At 43.3% G+C, this 17,737-nt stretch overlaps 1 protein-coding gene across 1 annotated transcript in view; it reads right to left on the bottom strand.

The window, feature by feature from the left end:
* The window catches only part of LOC130477051 (chondroitin sulfate proteoglycan 4-like), a 46,116-nt gene extending 31,528 nt beyond the window's left edge, over positions 1-14,588 (bottom strand). The window contains 3 exon segments of the mRNA XM_056849044.1: positions 795-4,367; positions 6,042-6,205; positions 14,519-14,588. Of these exon segments, the coding sequence (XP_056705022.1) occupies positions 795-4,367; positions 6,042-6,205; positions 14,519-14,588 (3,807 nt within the window).
* Between the last annotated feature and the right edge of the window lie 3,149 nt (positions 14,589-17,737).

Here is a 17,737-nt window from a genome sequence, read left to right as displayed (position 1 = left end):
AGATAGAATAACCTCTCCCCTTCTTTGAAACAGTAAAAGGCATTGAGTTTAATGTTAGTCTATGGAAAAATTGATAGGAAAGCTTTCAAACAGCACTGCAGTCACGTAGCTTTGAAGAAGAGTAGCATAAGAAAGAGGCAGACTGACAAAGCAGGGACATTTAGTGGTCAAAGGAGGTAAGGTTGCCAGGCCCAGCAGGAGGTACATGGAGGCTGTCAGTGATGGTGTGACATCACTTTTGGATTTTCCCCAGAAGTGATGTCATGTATCTCTAGAAATCACCTGAGACTCTATGGTAAAGCCACAGAGTCTCAGGTGATTCCTAGAGAGGACTGAGGTCACTTCCAGGGGAAACCCATCAGTCCCCTCTAGAAATCTCTGGGAACTTACCATAGAGTTTCCAGCAATTCCTAAAGAGGTGTGATGTCACTTCTGTTAGTAATAGTATTTTTATGGATGTACACCATAAAACAAAATTAACAGAATTTCATTTTCTTATTTGTAAGTCCTTCTTTCCTCCATTCAAACAAGAGAAAAAGCACCTTTAAAACTGGCTATTATTTAGAAATGAGAACACATTGTGAAAACAATTATCCTGCCAAAAGTCAGTATTTAAAACCCATTAATTAGCAACTTCAGCATGAACTCTAAATTCCCATCTTGAATTGGATATAAATGAATGATACTTTAAAATGCTTGGTTTTGATTGTACCATCCCTACAGTACACAAAAGAAAATATATTTGAAGTACAATGCTATAAATAACCCAAGAACACATGAAAACCTAGGCTTACCAGCAATTTTCCATTAGTGATTTTAACTGGTTTTCCTTCTTCGACCAAAAGGTTGCCATTCTGTACAATTGTAGGTGGGCGCTGATGGCTTTCTAAGTACATTCGAACATGTATTCCAGCATTCAACTGGACGTCTTTCACATAAACTGTAAAGTTAAATGTGTCAATCAAATTGTTACTGTCATCGTGCTTATAAGTTACCTGTCCAATATTGAGATCATGCTGAGTGAAAGTGCCCAGTGCTGAATTATTTACAAAGACTTGCCCATACTTCGGAAACAAAAACATCTCAAATATAATTTCACAATCACTTCTAATGTCTTGGTTTGTGGTAGCACTCAAGTTAGCAGCCGTGATTATTCCGTCTCTTCCTTTCTGGATCAATAAACCCGTATTGTTTACCAGATGAACGTAGGGATCTGAAGCACTTACTTCTAGCAATGATGATGTATAGTGCTTCCCATCAGTTACGAACAACACAAAGCGACCATAGTCTGCCCCACGGTGAGTAAACAGGACTCGGTTTTGGGCCAGGTCTTCTTGTTTGAACTGATAGAGTCTGTGAGAGGTTTCATTGGCAAGAACCAAATCCCCATTAGGAATGCCACGCCTGGTATACAACAGCTTCTCATCATCAAAATCAGTATCAGGATCATGGTAGCAAAGATCAGCTAGGGTCAAGAGTCTCTTCCCATACTTCACTACATGAAACACCTTATCTACCACACGTACTGGTTTCTCATCATTTTTCAGCTGGATAGAGATGTTAAATTTGATCTCTGCTGATAAAGGGGGTTCCATTTCTGCACTTGAACTCATCTGTGCCTCAGACTCTAAAGCCACTGCTGTAATATAAATCTCATCACACAGAGTCTCAGAGTCATCGTGTATATACATAAGACGTCTACCAATTATATCCTTATTTGTGAAACTACTTAGATTACCGTTACTTGCCAGAGAATCTGAAAAATTAATAAGCGATAATTTCCCATGACGAGGGCTCCGTGTAACTTTATATTGGAAGGTCTTATTGTTGAGGGTCTGTGCAAACAATTCTGATCTTGTTATCAATTTTCCTTCACCCTCTGTAACAGTGAGGCCATTGTTTGTCAAAAGAATCTGTCGTGGGTCTGTTTTAATGTTGATTTTGAAGTCATAGATATTTGAGATCACGTATTTTGTAGAAATGAGGAATCTAAATGTATCCTGAGTTTCCTCGTGGGGCCTACTGATTAAATGATATTCTACTTTATAATCAGAAATATCCTGTCGGCTGAAGGTTGAATTGATTTGCAAAGGTATGTCATTAAGCAGAATATTTCCTTTCTCAGGCAAGGATTGCAACTTGTAATAAAATTCATTTTCTGGTACCTCTACTTCCTCTATCACAGCAAGAAGTTTATCTGAAGTAAGGTACTCTTTCTTGGTTTTATCAATTACTAGTGGTACATTTCTCTGTAGATTATACCTCAACCATTTCACTGTAACTAGGAACAGAAACTCTTCACTTGTTTTGTTGAGAATGTTGACTTTAAACATGAAATGTTCTAGGGCATGATCTTGCTGCATCCCTTTGAAGGTACAAGCATATCTCACACGACCACGTCCAACGGAACGCTGAGAAAAAGAGTATGTTTTTTTCCATTCTCCACCAGCATGGCGCCTCTGAATTTCTCCATATCGGGGTGACTGTGTGATCTCATACCGTATCTCCAGGTCTTGTTGGAACGCATCGGTTTCAACAGCCAAATGGCTGAGTGTGATCAAAACTGTATCACCCTGCAGAACCTCAACCCCTGTGTTGTTGACCAATTTATAATTCAAAGGAACAGCCATGATACGCAACACAACTGTGTTGCTGACTTTCTCGCGGTCGCTTGCTCGCAGGACAATTCTGGAGTTCTTTACACCAGTGTGGACAAAGAAAATATTGCCATGTTTTAAGTCTTCATAAGAAAAGTCAGTGATAGCCTTTCCAGGGCTCTGGGAATTTTCTAAAAATCCTGCATCTGTATTCAGATTTCCAAGGACTGAAATACTGAGGTCTGCAAAACTTGTATCTGTGTCTGAAATATTTACTGAATTCACATTCAGACATTTCTTGGAGTGTTCTAACAAAGTAAACAAGTTTCCATTTGGGAGGGTGAGTTCTGGGGCATCATTTATCGGTCTGACCGTAATGGTAAACATGTAGTCCTTCCTGCCTTGCAGATATAGAGGCATCTCTTTTTTACTGCTTGTAGAAATAGAAAAAGTGAAGTAATCATAGCTTTCTTCAGAGCCATCATGCATATATAGAACTCTACCTTGCCACAAATCTAGCATGGTAAATGTGGACTCCTGCTCCTGCTCTGGTTCAACATCCAACCTCAACAGGCCATGAGAAGGGTGTTCTTTAATTATAAAAAGTATCTGTGACTGACGAATCCCTAATTTCTTGAATTCCACATTTACTTTAATGTGCTTAGATTCAAGTGTAGCCTGCCCACCTTCTGGAACAATCAAATTGTTTACCACCAAAAAATGGCCATAACTGTCTTTCTTATGGCGTTTGGAGTCCACAGGACCAACGACAGAAGCAGGCCCTACTGTTCCAGCAAGTTGTTTTTCAGGGGCTACGACAGGATTTTTATCAAAGGTACTCTCAGTTCTGCATCCCACTGAAATATCCTTAGTCACAAGAACATTCTTCAAGGATTTCTTTTCCATGTTTATTTGCAAATCTCTCATGCAGCCTCTGAAGGATCCTCCTTGTGCATATTTCCCAGATAACGAAGTTAATCCTAGTTTCATAACTTCTACCCGGATATGATCATCTACTCCACCTATATAAACGGGGCCTTTAAGAATAGGAAGCTTACTGTTCAACGGCAGTAACTTTTTCACTGTTTGTTTTTCTATTGTGAGTTCAATGTATTTTGCAGAAAATTTTAGTTTGACAGAATGCCACTGGTTACCATGAACAGGACTAAGAGAAGAAAGCTGAATTGTACTCTTCCCCTTTCCAATGTGAGCTTTAATCAGACCATTTTCAATCTCCATTGCGACAAAGTCTCCCCCTTGCCCAGAACTGTAAAGCAGCAAGCCTCTTGGAGCTGTGGGTTGCACTGTACAATCCCAGATTCCTTCCTCCTGAAGATCCCATGAAGGAAAAGAAATATAGGACTTGGAACTGAAGAAACTAATGGGATCGTCTTCACTAGCAAAAAATTCATCATTGCAGCTCTCTGAAACTTCGTGAACATTTTTTAATCTCGGAGAAGGTCTGAGGGATGCTAGGAGGTTGAGCTTGTTAAATATCACATCTTCAATGCATCCTCGGAAGTTAGCTTGCCCACTGTGAAGGTAAGAGACATTAAGGCTGCCACTGCCACCAATATAGAGGCCATGTTGGGTGTTCAGATCAAATAGAACACCTGGCAATTTTGTCCTAGTTTGATGATGCTTGTCAATTGCCAGTGTGACGTCATCGGTTTCATGACGAACTTCCACGAGGTGCCATGCCAAATTATTCAGCTGGGAATTCCTCTGGGAATGCAAAACTCTCTCACCAGCTCCGAGGTTCATTCTCACCTGCAAAAATTATTTTTAAAAGTCACTGCATGCAAGAATGAAATACATCTATGAATGAAAAGACAATGAAAAGAAATGGAATGCTCCAAACAAAATACTTTAGGGCTAGATTGAAATACTCGGTTTTGCTAAGTGAGAGCCTTTCTTTAATGAAGGAAGTTTTCCTCTTTTAGAGACAATTCTTTTGCTTGGCAGCTTTTGGATCTCATTCATTTATTTATTTTTTCATCCAATACTTTTGGGAAAGATGAAAACCAAGAATACAGACTCTGCAGAATTTGATATACATTGGATATGGGCATCTTAGCCTGACCACTTAGTCTAAAGCTTCGTTAACTGCAATTTAAACCCTGATTTCTTTATCTTTATTATATTAACTATATATTACCTAAACTCTGGATCTCTTAATTGTCTTTTCTGTTGCTGTTACCATGGTTTTGATCTGTAAAATAATAATACTTTTAAGACTTTGAAAAATAAATCTTCCTGTACAGTTACTCTGCAAATTGCTGTATGTATCATTGTCGTTGAATAAATATGTCACAAAATCAGCTCTATGTTTCCCCCAAAGTCATTCAAAATCATTCAAGCAGCACCATTTCATCCAGCCAATACATCATCTCAGGATGTCACTTGATACAGCTCACTCGACCAAGGTGCTTGCTCTGTGGCAATGGCTATAATTCTATCCACTTGCAGAGCAAGCCCTGACCACAAATACAATTACACTTCTGTTATAGAAGAACAAAACCTAGTATAATTGGTGAAAAGTGCCATAAAACTGCAGCTGACTTATAGTAGCCCTGTAGGGTTTTCAAGGCAAGAGACGTACAGTGGTGGTTTGCCACCTCCCGTCTTTGGGTAGCAATTCAGGACTTCCTTGGTGGTCTCCCATCCAAACGCTAACTGGGGCTGACCCTGCTTAGCTTCTGAGATCTGACGAGATTGGGCTAGCATGGGACACCCAGGTCAAGGTTTAGCATAGTTAGGGAGGAAGGGTGGTTAAAAGATGTCAGGGATGGCATTGAATGACTTTATCCGCCTGCAGAAATGACAGATGGTTTACTTTTTGCTTGTCTATCATGAATGTATACATAAATTGCAGAGAGGAGGAGGAGATAGTTTTTATATGCCAACTTTCTCTACCACTTAAGGGAGACTCAGACCAGCTTACAATCACCTTCCCTTCCCCTCCCCACAACAGACTCCCTGTGAGGTATGTGGGGCTGAAAGAGCTCTAACAGAGCAGTGACTTGCCCAAGGTCACCCAACTGGCTATGTGTGGAGGACTGGGGAAACAAATCCAGTTCACCAGATTAGCCTCCGCCGCTCATGTTGAGGAGTGGGGAATCAAACCTGGTTCTCCAGATCAGACTTCCACCACTCCAAACCACAGGTCTTAACCACTACACCACACTGGCTGTTTAATCGCAGAATAAAGGAGCCGTCAACTTTAATGGAGACGAGCACAGGGCTCAGTATCAGAGCAAATGCTTTGCACGCACGTAGTCCCAGATTCAGTCTCCAGCATGTTCAGTTAAACAGGATCTCAGAGGCACAAATGGGAGGCTGCACAGTGTGAGAACCTGGACAGCCACTGACAGCAGGCTGTTCTGGGCCAGAAGGATCAACAATGCAACCATTAAAGGCCGATTCATCGGCTTATAATCTTACCTGTATATTTCCAGAATGTAATTCCACCAAAAAGTAACTTTCTGTTCCTGCTGCAAGAAAAAGCAATCCGGTTGGTATACCTGTTCGAAATCGTAATTGTAACGATGTCGTGGAGGATGACTCAGCAATACCGAAGTGTACATAGCTTGTACCATAAAAGAATACTGAAAAGAAAGAAACGATTAACTTATTGAATGTTTGCTTATAAAACATGCTTTCTTGATATTTCGCTTCGATGGAGAGTCTAGCACTCTGTTTCCCTCGCTTGTCTACCAGAATTACTATTCTGAACTCAGAATTTCTAGTCTCAGATAATCTTACAAGAAATAGCACCATTGGTCACTGATGATGTGCAAAATCATTTTATCGACAGGCTAATGACAAAAAAAACCTTTTTCCGTAACCACTCAAAAGAGGTTGGGGCTATGGCTGCCTATTTAGCATTTGTGTCAAAAGTCAAAAAATTGCTGACAATGGGCCCTTCGTTAGCTTTGTATGGGCTACTGGTCCCATCCCTGCTTTCTTCCTAACCTACTCGAGGTCATCAAGTACCACATGATGAGGTGCTCAAGGATGTGGTACAGTCTTCCCAGGACTGTCATTTTAAAACACTGGTCATCTGAATGCACGCACATAAAAATCCAGTGGAAAGAAAAAGAGTTGGTTTTTATACCCCACTTTTCTCTACCTTTAAGGAGTCTCAAAGAGGCTCACAATCAGCTTCCCTTCCCCTCCCCACAAGACACCTTGTGAGGTAGATGGGGCTGTGAGAGGTCTGAGAGAACTGTAAGTAGCCCAAGGTCACCCAGCCGGCTTCATGTGGAGGAGTGGAGAAACAAACCCGGTTCTTCAGATTAGAGTCCACCACTCTTAACCACAACGCTGGCTAGAATGCTTTGATATCGTTACTCCACATAAGCAAGAGATTTTAGGCACAGGGCACTTTTATTCATGCAATCCAACACTTGTTTTCTTTTGTAATAATACTTTATTATGTTTTTATTATATGGAGAAATTACCATAAAATGCTGCTGCAAACTTATGAAATTTAAACAAAATGAATAAAATAATGATTCTGTATGGAAAGGGTAATGTTTAGGAATAAGATTTGTTAAAGTTACGAGGGACAAGTGGGTTTCATTTTACTTCCAGGAGTAATTTTCAATGCTATAAAGTTATGGAGGCAACCTGAGAAGTAGTGGAGCTGCTTAATCAAAGGAACTGTTCTCTTTGGGATTTACAATAGTATAATTTATGTATATATGTGGGATCAGAGAAAATCCAAATGAGTCACAAATGAGCGGCAAATCCACTGCTCTCATTGGTCTATCACTAAGAACCAGTGGTTCTAAGAGTTGGTGGCCTAGTGGTTACGGTTGCAAACCTCCAGGTACTAGCTGGAGATCTCCTGCTCTTACAACTGATCTCCAGCTGTTAGAGATCAGTTCCCCTGGAGAAAATGGCCACTTTGGCAATTGCACTCTATGGCATTGAAGTCCCTCCCCAAACCCCACCCTCCTCAGGCTCCGCCCCAAAAACCTCCAGCTGGTGGTGAAGAGGGACCTGGCAACCCTACTAGTGGTACTGCAGTACTGAACAAGGCTAGTACACATGTGTGTCTCATAAACACATCTCAAGAAGGCAGCCATTGCCCTATGTCCTTCCAGATCAGGGGTTCCCAATGTGGCACCCATGGGTGCCTATCAAGTGCTTTTGGAAAGTGGGTGGGGCCACGTTGGGCTCGTGCCAAGCAGGGCTACCAATTGGCCACTGGAAATTTGATCGGCTATGAAGATTAAAACAACCTTGTTTCAGCGGCAGCTGCCACCACACTGTTGATATTCTCTCTCTCTCTCTCACTCCTGTTTCCAGGTGTTTCTAAAATTACCTGCCTTCTCCCTGCACTTGGGTTTCCTCTGTGTGTAAGTTTATCTACGTGGCTCCGCCTCCCACGGCAGCCCTTTTGTGGGTGCGCCCACCACCCTGTGTCAGAATTCCAAATGTGCCCACCGGCTCAAGAAGGTTGGGGGGCCCTGTTCTACAAGGATCCCCTCCTATATTCTGAAATGATAGTCAATAGGTAGGCAGCCGTTTTGGCCTAAGTGCCCCCTTTCCAAATGCAACATCAAACTATGAAGATATTGGTGTGTCAGCAAACAAAACGGAGATGGGAGACAAGGTCCTGACACCCCAATCCCAGCAGCTCTAGCAGTCTCTCGGGGATTCACCTTGGACTTGGCTGGTGGCGGTGGAGATCTGGGAGGCAATGAGAAACATGGGACATGGTGTACCTGCCAGCGTGCACGCTGGGAGCTGCCTGCTCCTGTGATTGTACCACATCTCTAAATGTTAAATCCGTTCCGTGTGAATTATAAGCTGAGGAGTGGTATTTCTCAAGAGGAGGGTAACAGTGGCTTTAAACATTAATGGATCCCAACGCTATTTCTGAACGATGATAAGCATCTTTGGCGATGTGTTCACACCGCTAGTCAAAACATTGCCAGGAATGTTTATATCTCAAGTGGGAGCCAATCTATGCTAGGAATTAGCTACTGGTGCTCACTTGTGGCAGCAAAATATCCAATGTATTTTCCCTACCAGCAACCCCCTTCCTTCTTTCTACAGTGAAGCCCCTCCTAAACTGCTTTTTTTATCCCTGTAGCCTATGAAGCTGTTTGGAGGCTGGTGTCGGGTTGCCAACCTCCAGGTGGTAGCTGGAGATCGCTTGCTATTACAACTGATCTCCAGGTGACAGAGATCAGTTCACCTGGAGAAAATGCCCGCTTTGGAAGGTGGACTCTACAGCATTGTACCCTGCTGAAGTCCCTCCCCTCCCCAAGCCCTGCCCTCCTCGGGCTCCACCCCCAAAATCTCCAGGTATTTCCTAATCCGGAGCTGGCAACCCTACGTGAACAGTTGAAACATCCGTTCCCATGAACAGTTTCCCTACCAGTAACTCTTTGGACAGAAGATCACACTGCTCTCCTTAAAATTAGTGGAGTTTTAAAAACTCAAATTGGGGATGCTTTTGAGACAGGTAATGCTGGTAAGAAAATACTGCAAACAACTTCTGTGAACTGTTGGCATGTCCTTCTGAATCATGCCCAAGAGTGCAATCCAAATCTTATTATGGTCAATGGTGGGGGGGAACCTACCAATGACTGTAATGTTTTGGATTGTTTCCCAAGTCTTTTAATTATGTATGAAATTAGAGACAGCAGATGCACTAAGTTGCCTACTATATCTTAGCCTACAAGTGGCAACAGATCTTCCACCCTTTGCAGGCAGATGTTAGTGAGTCATTCATAATACCATAAGGGCTATATCCGGCATGATTTAATTTAGAATCTCATTACGTAGAAAGCTGATCTTGTGCATTCTTTGCCCAGAATGGAGAACTGCCTCACAAATAGCTCAATTCACAACCAGTTTGAACAAAGTACTTGCTTTTCAACTGACACCATCTTATCAAAGGAGCCAAACTGGTCCAACGATGCATTTTATAGAACCAACTATGCCAGTGAGGTTAGCACGCTTTTGAAATACACAAAATTCAGGGAAATTGTGTGAATTCTGCCTTCTATCACACCAATGCAGCTTGACCAATAATAGGATACGAGCTGGGGGGGAAATCGGTTGAAACATCTCACCTTGTTTCATGAAAATGTAACCTCTCATACTATGCTCTCCCTCTCTCATGAAGATAAGTGGAAGACCTAAACTCAGATGCAAGGCACCAAGTGGATACTTCACACACACACCCCGAAACTGTAAAAGCAAAAGCATCTCCCAGGAAGACGAATCCACTTCAAATGGGTGACAGTACAGAGGAATTCTAAGTGGGAACTTGAAAATGTGGATCTCCCACTTGGGCTGTAGACAGTGAGACAATACAGTGGGGGCAATTTAAAACACACTTTACTAATGTGTGCATGCCATGAACCAATTGTGCTATATGCAATGGATACAGTATATGTATATTGTGGAATTGGTGTACTATGTATGCACAGCATACACAAGCTGGCACACTGGTGGCACTTGTGGCTTCCCAATACATGCACAGTATGCAAAATAAAGTGGACTTCTGTTACAAATGGCAATCAAAATGTGGCTCACACGGTTTATTTTCTACAGATAAATATCCTCTGTGAAGGCAAAATCCTATCTGAAGTGGCCCCAAGTGCTGAGGATGCTGAAGCCCCAAAACTTGGAACATAACCTGGTCACCTGTTTGTTTGTTTGTTTATTTACTTAATTCATTTGTACCTTGCCTTCCCAAAGCGGCTTACATCATTCTCCTCTCCTCCATTTTATCCTCACAACAACCCTGTGAGGTAGGTTAGGCTGAGACAGTGTGACTGGCCCAAGGTCACCCAGCAAGCTTCCATGGCAGAATAGGGATTCATACCTGAGGCCATTTACGCAGGGTCAATTTTGTGACCTTTACAATGCCTGTTTAAGGTCCTGATGCAAAAGGAGAAATTTCACCCCCCCCACACACACACACACACACACACTCGCCTGTTCCTTCTCTCCTTCATTTGCATAGACACTGGCAATGGTCGTTTGCATAGCTAAGCCGCGTTTGTGACTTTTCATGGTTCCTTCAGTAAATGCTTAGGTGCAGGGGCGGAGCAAATACAAAATGTTGTGTTAAAGGGGCTCTTAAGAAATGCGAAGCAGGTATGCGCTGGCTTCGCAGTCACTTCCTAAATGACGGTTCAGCATGAAAAACTCAAAAAAAATATGCGGGGCACTTTAGCCTGGAATGCTCTGCTAATTACCTAGCATAAATGGTTTCTGTCTCTTGGATACTAGTCCGACACTCTTAACCACTACACAACACTAGCTCTCTGCGCACTTGTGGTTCACTCCAGTTACCAGCAATCTAATGACACCGAAACGAAACAAAAAATGGTTCCTTTTTCTTCTTCTAAATTACAAATATAAGAATGTGAGGGCACACAGATTCAATTGCATAGCTGTGGTTAAAGGTGGACTACAAATAATATAAATAAATATTAAGTTGTGTATACAAATTGATCTGCGGTATTTATACAGGATGAATATCCCTTATCCGGACATCTGATATCCGGACTGATCCAAATACCCGACCCTTTTGAGCCGGCATGCAGGCATTACTCACAGGCCCTCAGCAGTGCCACTGATGTTTCAACGCACACAAAATGAATTAAAATATTTTCTAAAATTACATGGCTATGTGTATAAAGTATATGTCAAACATATATAAAACATAAATGAATTTTGAGTTTAGACTTGGGCCCCATCCTCTCAGATATCTCATTATGTATATGCAAAAATTCCAAAATATTCCAAAAGACAGAAAGATCGGAAATACAGAGCACTTCCGGTCCCAAGCAGTCCGGATAAGGGATACTCAACCTGTACTACAATTAGAGTTGCCAGGTCCCTCTTCACCACTGGCGGAAGTTTTTGGGGTGGAGCCTAAGGAGGGCGCAGTTTAGGGAAGGGAGGGACTTCAATGCCATAGAATAGAATTGCCAAAGCGGCCATTTTCTCCAGGTGAACTGATCTCTATTGGCTGGAGATCAGTTGTAATGGCAGGAGATCGCCTGCTACTACCTGGAGGTTGGCAACCCTAACTACAATGCACTTTATGAAGTGAGCTTTGGCTCATGAAAGCTTATGTTAGAAGAAATGTTGCTAGTCTTTAAAGCAGCACTGGACTCATTTTATTCTTTTACAGACTAACAGGACTACCCATCTGGAATTAGGACTGTAACAGTGCAGTCCCATTGGTTTCAACGGATTTGGTTGGGTTTAACTCTGTTTAGGAATGCACTGTAGGTACCTCTTAAAGAACTACCCTTAATTATTATCAATAGAATCATAGAGTTGGAAGGGACCACCAGGGGAGAGATGGGTGTGGAGAAATCAGCATTGGCAATGAGCCATGAATGCAAGGTCTTTATTCAGCCCAGGTAAATGCATTGTCTTTAGTTTGAATATCAACTGTAATTCAGCAGTTTCTCTTTCCAATCTCCCTTTGAAATTCCTGCTACTCCTAAATCTGCAACAGAATGTCCTGGAAGGTTGAAATGTTCTCCCACTGGTTTTTGAATATTGTGGTTTCTGATGTCAGACTTATGTCCATTTAATCTTTGTCTAAGAGACTGACCTGTTTGTCCAATGTAGATTGTGGAAGAGCATTGCTGGCATGTGATGGCATAAATCACATTAGAAGATGAGCAGGAGTATGAACCTGAGATAGTATGGCTGACATTGGTGGGTCCAGAGATGATGTTCCTAGAATCTATATGAGGGCAAAGTTGGCACCTTGGTTTGTTGCAGGCCTTGGTGCCAGAGTCCATGTTCCTGTTAAGTAGTTTATCATCATGGGTGAGAAGTTGTTTTAAGTTAGCCGGCTGACTGTAAGCAAGAAAGGGACACCCCCCCAGTGCTTCAGCGAGGGAAGTGTCACAACCAAGGACCTACAGCCAATGCTGGATTGTGACCCCTCGCTGAAGCACTGGGGGGGGGGCGTCCCTTTCTTTCTTACAGTCAGCCGAATTACAGTTGATATTCAAACTAAAGACTCCCCTAGACATCACAGACTCTTCTGCATACCACACCTAATCCCATCATGCCTGCTATTCACATTTACATACTGTTAACATTTACATACTAATGCTTGTCTGAATTCACTCTCCTCTACTTAAAGACAGATGGATTCGCATTCTAGCTGTATCTGAAGAAGTGTGCTCTGGCTCACGAAAGCTCATACCCTGCCAGAAAATATTTTTGTTAGTCTTTAAGGTGCTACTGAACTCTTGCTCTTTTCTACTATTAAGGTCATAGAATCAACATTGCTGACAGATGGCCATCTAACCTCTTCTTAAAAACCTCCAGGGAAGGAGTGTTTACCACCCCCCGAGGAAGCCTGTTCCACTGAGGAACTGCTATAACTATAACCCTGATACCCGCAACTACATAGTAATGCACAGAATAGCTGCAGGGTTCTAATTAAACATTTGCTAAGGCATGCCTAAACGTTCGAGGGCTTCTCAACAATTATTCAATCGGGGTTTAATTTCTAGGCTAATTCTACCAGGAATAATTTGAAAATCTGTTTTCAAATTCACGGCTCACTCAAGCACAAGAAGCAATAGCCAGGAACGCCTCTGTGCCTTTGCACAGTACGTTTTTCCAACTGCTGAATTTGATCCAAACACCTGGGATTAAAAAACAAAAGCTCTGCATTTTGGAACCCCCCCGCTCGCAAGCACCTCTGTTATTACAAAAGTTCAGCTACTAAGCCAGCCCACTTTATTTTGACGCCCTTTAGCACCAAAGCTCATTTGCAAAATGTTTGCGGGGGGGGGGGGGCGTTGTTCCAGAAAAGATCGCAGGAAAGACTCGTGTTGAGATTTTGGCCAATTATGCATGGGAGGTTTTGCCTCGGATTTGCCACTGATGCACATTTCCCCCATCCCAATTCTCAAAACTCTTAGTGCCATTTATGCACGGGAGGTTGTGCCTCGGATCTGCCACTCTTTAGATCACTGGTTTCCAACCAGGGGTCAATGGACCCCCAGGGGTCCACGAGAACTAAATTAAGGTCCGCAAAACAAAGTTCTAAACCCATAATAAATTAATATTTTCATTTAAAAGTTCTCTATTATAATATATATATATATATATATATATATATATATATATATATATATATATATATATATATATATATATATATATATATATATTCAAATATCATTCTAGGTTTAATGTTTAACTAACAGTTATGATAACAGTTTATTTTCAAATTCTCGGAATTTTTATGTTGAACCTTGGGGTCCCTGCACCGAACAAAAAAGTCCTAGTGGTCCCTGGTCAAAAAAAGGTTGGGAACCACTGCTTTAGATGCACTTCCCCCCACCCACCCCCATCCATATTCTCAAAACTCAACCATAAGCCCCCATGCAGAGTTTTGAGACTCTGGCTGGGGAAAATGCGCATCTAGTGAGCGGCAACTCCAAGGTAAAACCTCCTGTGCCTAAACGGCCTGTTTGTTTCGTTCGCCTTCGTGACGCTTTCGTTCAATTCAGAGCTCCACCTGGCCCGGCCGCCGCGACAAGCATGCATTATGCCCGAATCGTCATTATTATTATTTTGCCTTTCCCCAGCTGTCTCCAGCTGCCAGGCCACAGCTGGCACGAGCCAACCCAGGCACCGCAACGCCGTTCCAAGCGCTGCATTCCTGCAAGGGGCAACCGCGACCGGCCAATCCCCTCCAGGCTGGTGGGGGGGGGGGGAGGGAAGGAGAGGGGGGGAGGGAAGGAGAGAGAGAGGGAGGGGCGAGGAAGCAAGGCGGCCCTCCCCATAGAGGGGCGGCAAGATGGCCAAAGCGCCGCGCCCGCCCGCCTGCCTTCCCTCTGCGGCTGCAGCCCAGACGGCCCGGGCGGTTTTCTGTCCCGCCGCAGGATTTCACGCCCTACCTGCGAGCGCCTCTGGGCTGATGGCGACGAGCAGGAGCAGGGCGGCGGGGTGGGCGCGGTGCGGGGCCATGCCGCCCCGGCCCCGGGGAAGGAGAGCAGGCAGCGGGCGGCCGCCGGCGAGCTCAGCCCGTTTGCGGCGCCAGGGCTGGAGCTCCGCCCGCCGACAGCTGCTGGCGCGCTTGGCTCAGGTCGGGTTACACGGAGGGGGGAGAGCAGGCTGGGCAGGAGTGAGGTTTTGCAGAAGCAGGCGGTGATGCTGGTGATTTCTGCCGTCGCCTCTTTTTTTGCACCGCTTTTAACTTCTTGGCCCACTTGAACTGGTTTTGTTTTGTTTTGTTTTTAATTTTTTTCTTTCTTTTTTTTAATGAACTGTAATAGGCACCTAGGGTTGCCAACCTCCATGCATTTGTCCACTTTGAGACCTACATGAATTTTTTTCTGGTCCTGTTTGAGACTGTGTGTTTTTCCCTTGCGCTTTACGGATACATATAGCTGATGAAGCCATGAGCGAAACGTGATTTGGATCTAGACAACGTGTCCTGACAGCTTCCCTCTGTGGCTCTCGCCTGGGACATCGCTTTCTAGCAATCTACAACACATAGAGAAGTCTATATTTGATTATTAAGACTGACTTACCTGTTACACAGGATGTTCAGAATTAAATACTGACTTACCTGGATATTTATATATTGAATTTGTTCTTCTGCTGGACTGCCATTTATATTCATATGTGTATCTTATTGTTACCTTGTTGTATATATTGTTCACTTTTGCACCTACTGTCACCTTTATAAATTATTACTTTATTATATTGTGTAAGTGCTGTCTGGATTCTTTCCAACCTCCAGGTGTTAGCTGGGGATCTGCTGCTATCACAACTGCTTTCCAGGCGATAGAGATCAGTTCACCTGGAGAAGATGGCTGCTTTGGTCATTGGACTCGATGGCGTTGAAGTCCCTCCCCAAACCCCACCCTCCTCAGGCTCTGCCCCAAAAACCTCCCGCCAGTGGCGAAGAGGGACCTGGCAACCCTATATGCATGGGAGGGTTTGCCTTGGGTTTGCTGCTCTCTAGATGCACATTTTCCCCATACGAATTCTCAGAACTCCCCATGCAGAGTTTTGAGAAATTGGATGGGGGAAACGTGCATCTAGAGAGCAGCAAACCCAAGGCAAATCTTCCCATGCATAAAAAAAAAATCTCAGCACCCCTTTTCACCTTTTGATGCCCTCTTAAGGCATCAACTCCCACTCCTCCCTCTCCGGTCAAGACTTTGGCTGTTACCACACTAGGTATTCCCAGCGATGTATTAAGAGTTTGAAAATGTTATAAAAAATACTGTTCGCACTTTCTATGTATTCCCACCGATGTATTACGAGTTTGAAACTGTTATAAAAAAATACTGTTCGCACTTTGTTTGGCCCCTTTAGCTGTGAAGACGTCTTCCAACCATTTTTTTGCTGTGGCATCCAAAAACCCTTTTAATGCGATGTTTTTTATAACATTTCCAAACTCTTGATACATCGCTGGAAATACCTAGTGCAGTAACAGCCTTTGACTCATTCGTCAATAAATAATAAAACGGGGGGGGGGACCATTTGGGATCCCTCTTTCACCATTTTCCTTTTCTTGCAGCTCTTCTTATACCTCCTTCAACTCTTTCCTCCGTGTTTTTCTTAAATATATATTTACTTAATTTGTACCACACTTTTCTCCCCAATAGGGATGCGAAGCCGCTTAACATCCTTCGCTAGTGTTTTCTCATAACAACCCTGTGAGGTAGGCTAGGCTGTGAGTATGTAATTGGCCCAAGATCAAGCTTCCATAGGGATTTGAACCTAGTCCTTCCAGATCCTGGAAGAAAGGTCAGAGGAATTATTTTAATGGTAGAAGAAAGGTGGGGTACGAATGAAGTAAATATATAATTAAGAAAGACACAGAGGAAAGAGTTGAAGGAGGTATAAGAAGAGCTGGTTAGAAGATTCTAACCACTGCACCACACTAGAATTGCTAACTGCTTGGAGAGAGAAAATGCTCTGCCCTTTTAATAGTTGCTTTAATATGATGTTATTTACCAGGTGATGCCCCCTGTACCTGTATTCTACCATTAAAATAATTCCTCTGACGATGCAAAACTCCCTTCTAAATCCTTACACTGGCTCTCTGTGTACAGAGCACAAACTCATAAGAACATAAGAAAAGCCATGCTGGATCAAGGCACATCAAGTCTGTTCACACAGTGGCCAACCAGGTGCCTTTACAAAGGCCACGAGCAAGACGACAGCAGCAGCATCCTGCCTGTATTCCACAGCACTTAATATAATAGGCATGCTCCTCTGAGACTGTAGAGAACAGGTATGCATAATTACTAGTATTCATTTTGACTAGTAGCTATGGATAGCCCTGTCCTCCATGAACATGTCCACTGCCCTCTTAAAGCCTTCCAAATTGGCAGCCATCACCACATCCTGGGGCAGGGAATTCCCCAATTTAACTATGCGTTGTTATCTCCAAAGCCCCCTAGTGCCTTCTCCACCCCTTGCCTCTCCACTCTTATATCCCCATACATCCCAGTTCATGGCTTTTGTTCCTCCAGTTCTGTTACCCTCAGCAACCTAAAGGTCACCTGCGCTCTCAGATTACTCCTGGTACCTGGATCTCAGAACACCTGCATGATGCTACATGTGTCACTTCCCTTAAAATCTTTCTTTGAAATACATCTTTTCCTTGAAGTATTTGCTACTCCTCCCTCCACTTCCCCTGCTGCAGCTAAGCACCTCTCTCCCTGTTTATCCCCACTTCATTATTGGTGTGCTACTACTGTGTTTGCTCAGGAAGACACATACTCACATCTATGTGAATGAGGCCCACTTACTGCCAGCATAGAGTGCTGCACTGAAGGGCTGAGCTAAAATCTAGGATACCTGGGTTCAGATCCCCGTTCTGCTATAGAGGCTCCCTGGATAACCTTGGGACGGTCATTCTTCTTCTGCCAATGTACCTCTCAGGGTTGTTGTGATGATAACATGGAGGAGAGAAGAATGATTTTGTAAGCTGCTTTGGGTCCCTGTGAAGGAGAAAAGTGGGATATAAGTATCTGAGGTTAAATAAATTCCTCATTCCGGGAAAGCTGAGCATAAGAGAAAAACCTCTGCAATCTCGCACTCTTGTTCTAAAGAAGCCACAAGTTTCGTTTTAGTACCTGGTTAACAGGAACGGC

This window comes from Euleptes europaea, chromosome 4 (genome assembly GCF_029931775.1).
Source record: "Euleptes europaea isolate rEulEur1 chromosome 4, rEulEur1.hap1, whole genome shotgun sequence".
Lineage (NCBI taxonomy): Eukaryota > Metazoa > Chordata > Lepidosauria > Squamata > Sphaerodactylidae > Euleptes > Euleptes europaea.
Note: the sequence above shows the minus strand (reverse complement) of the source record. Positions and strands in the feature narration are given on the sequence as shown.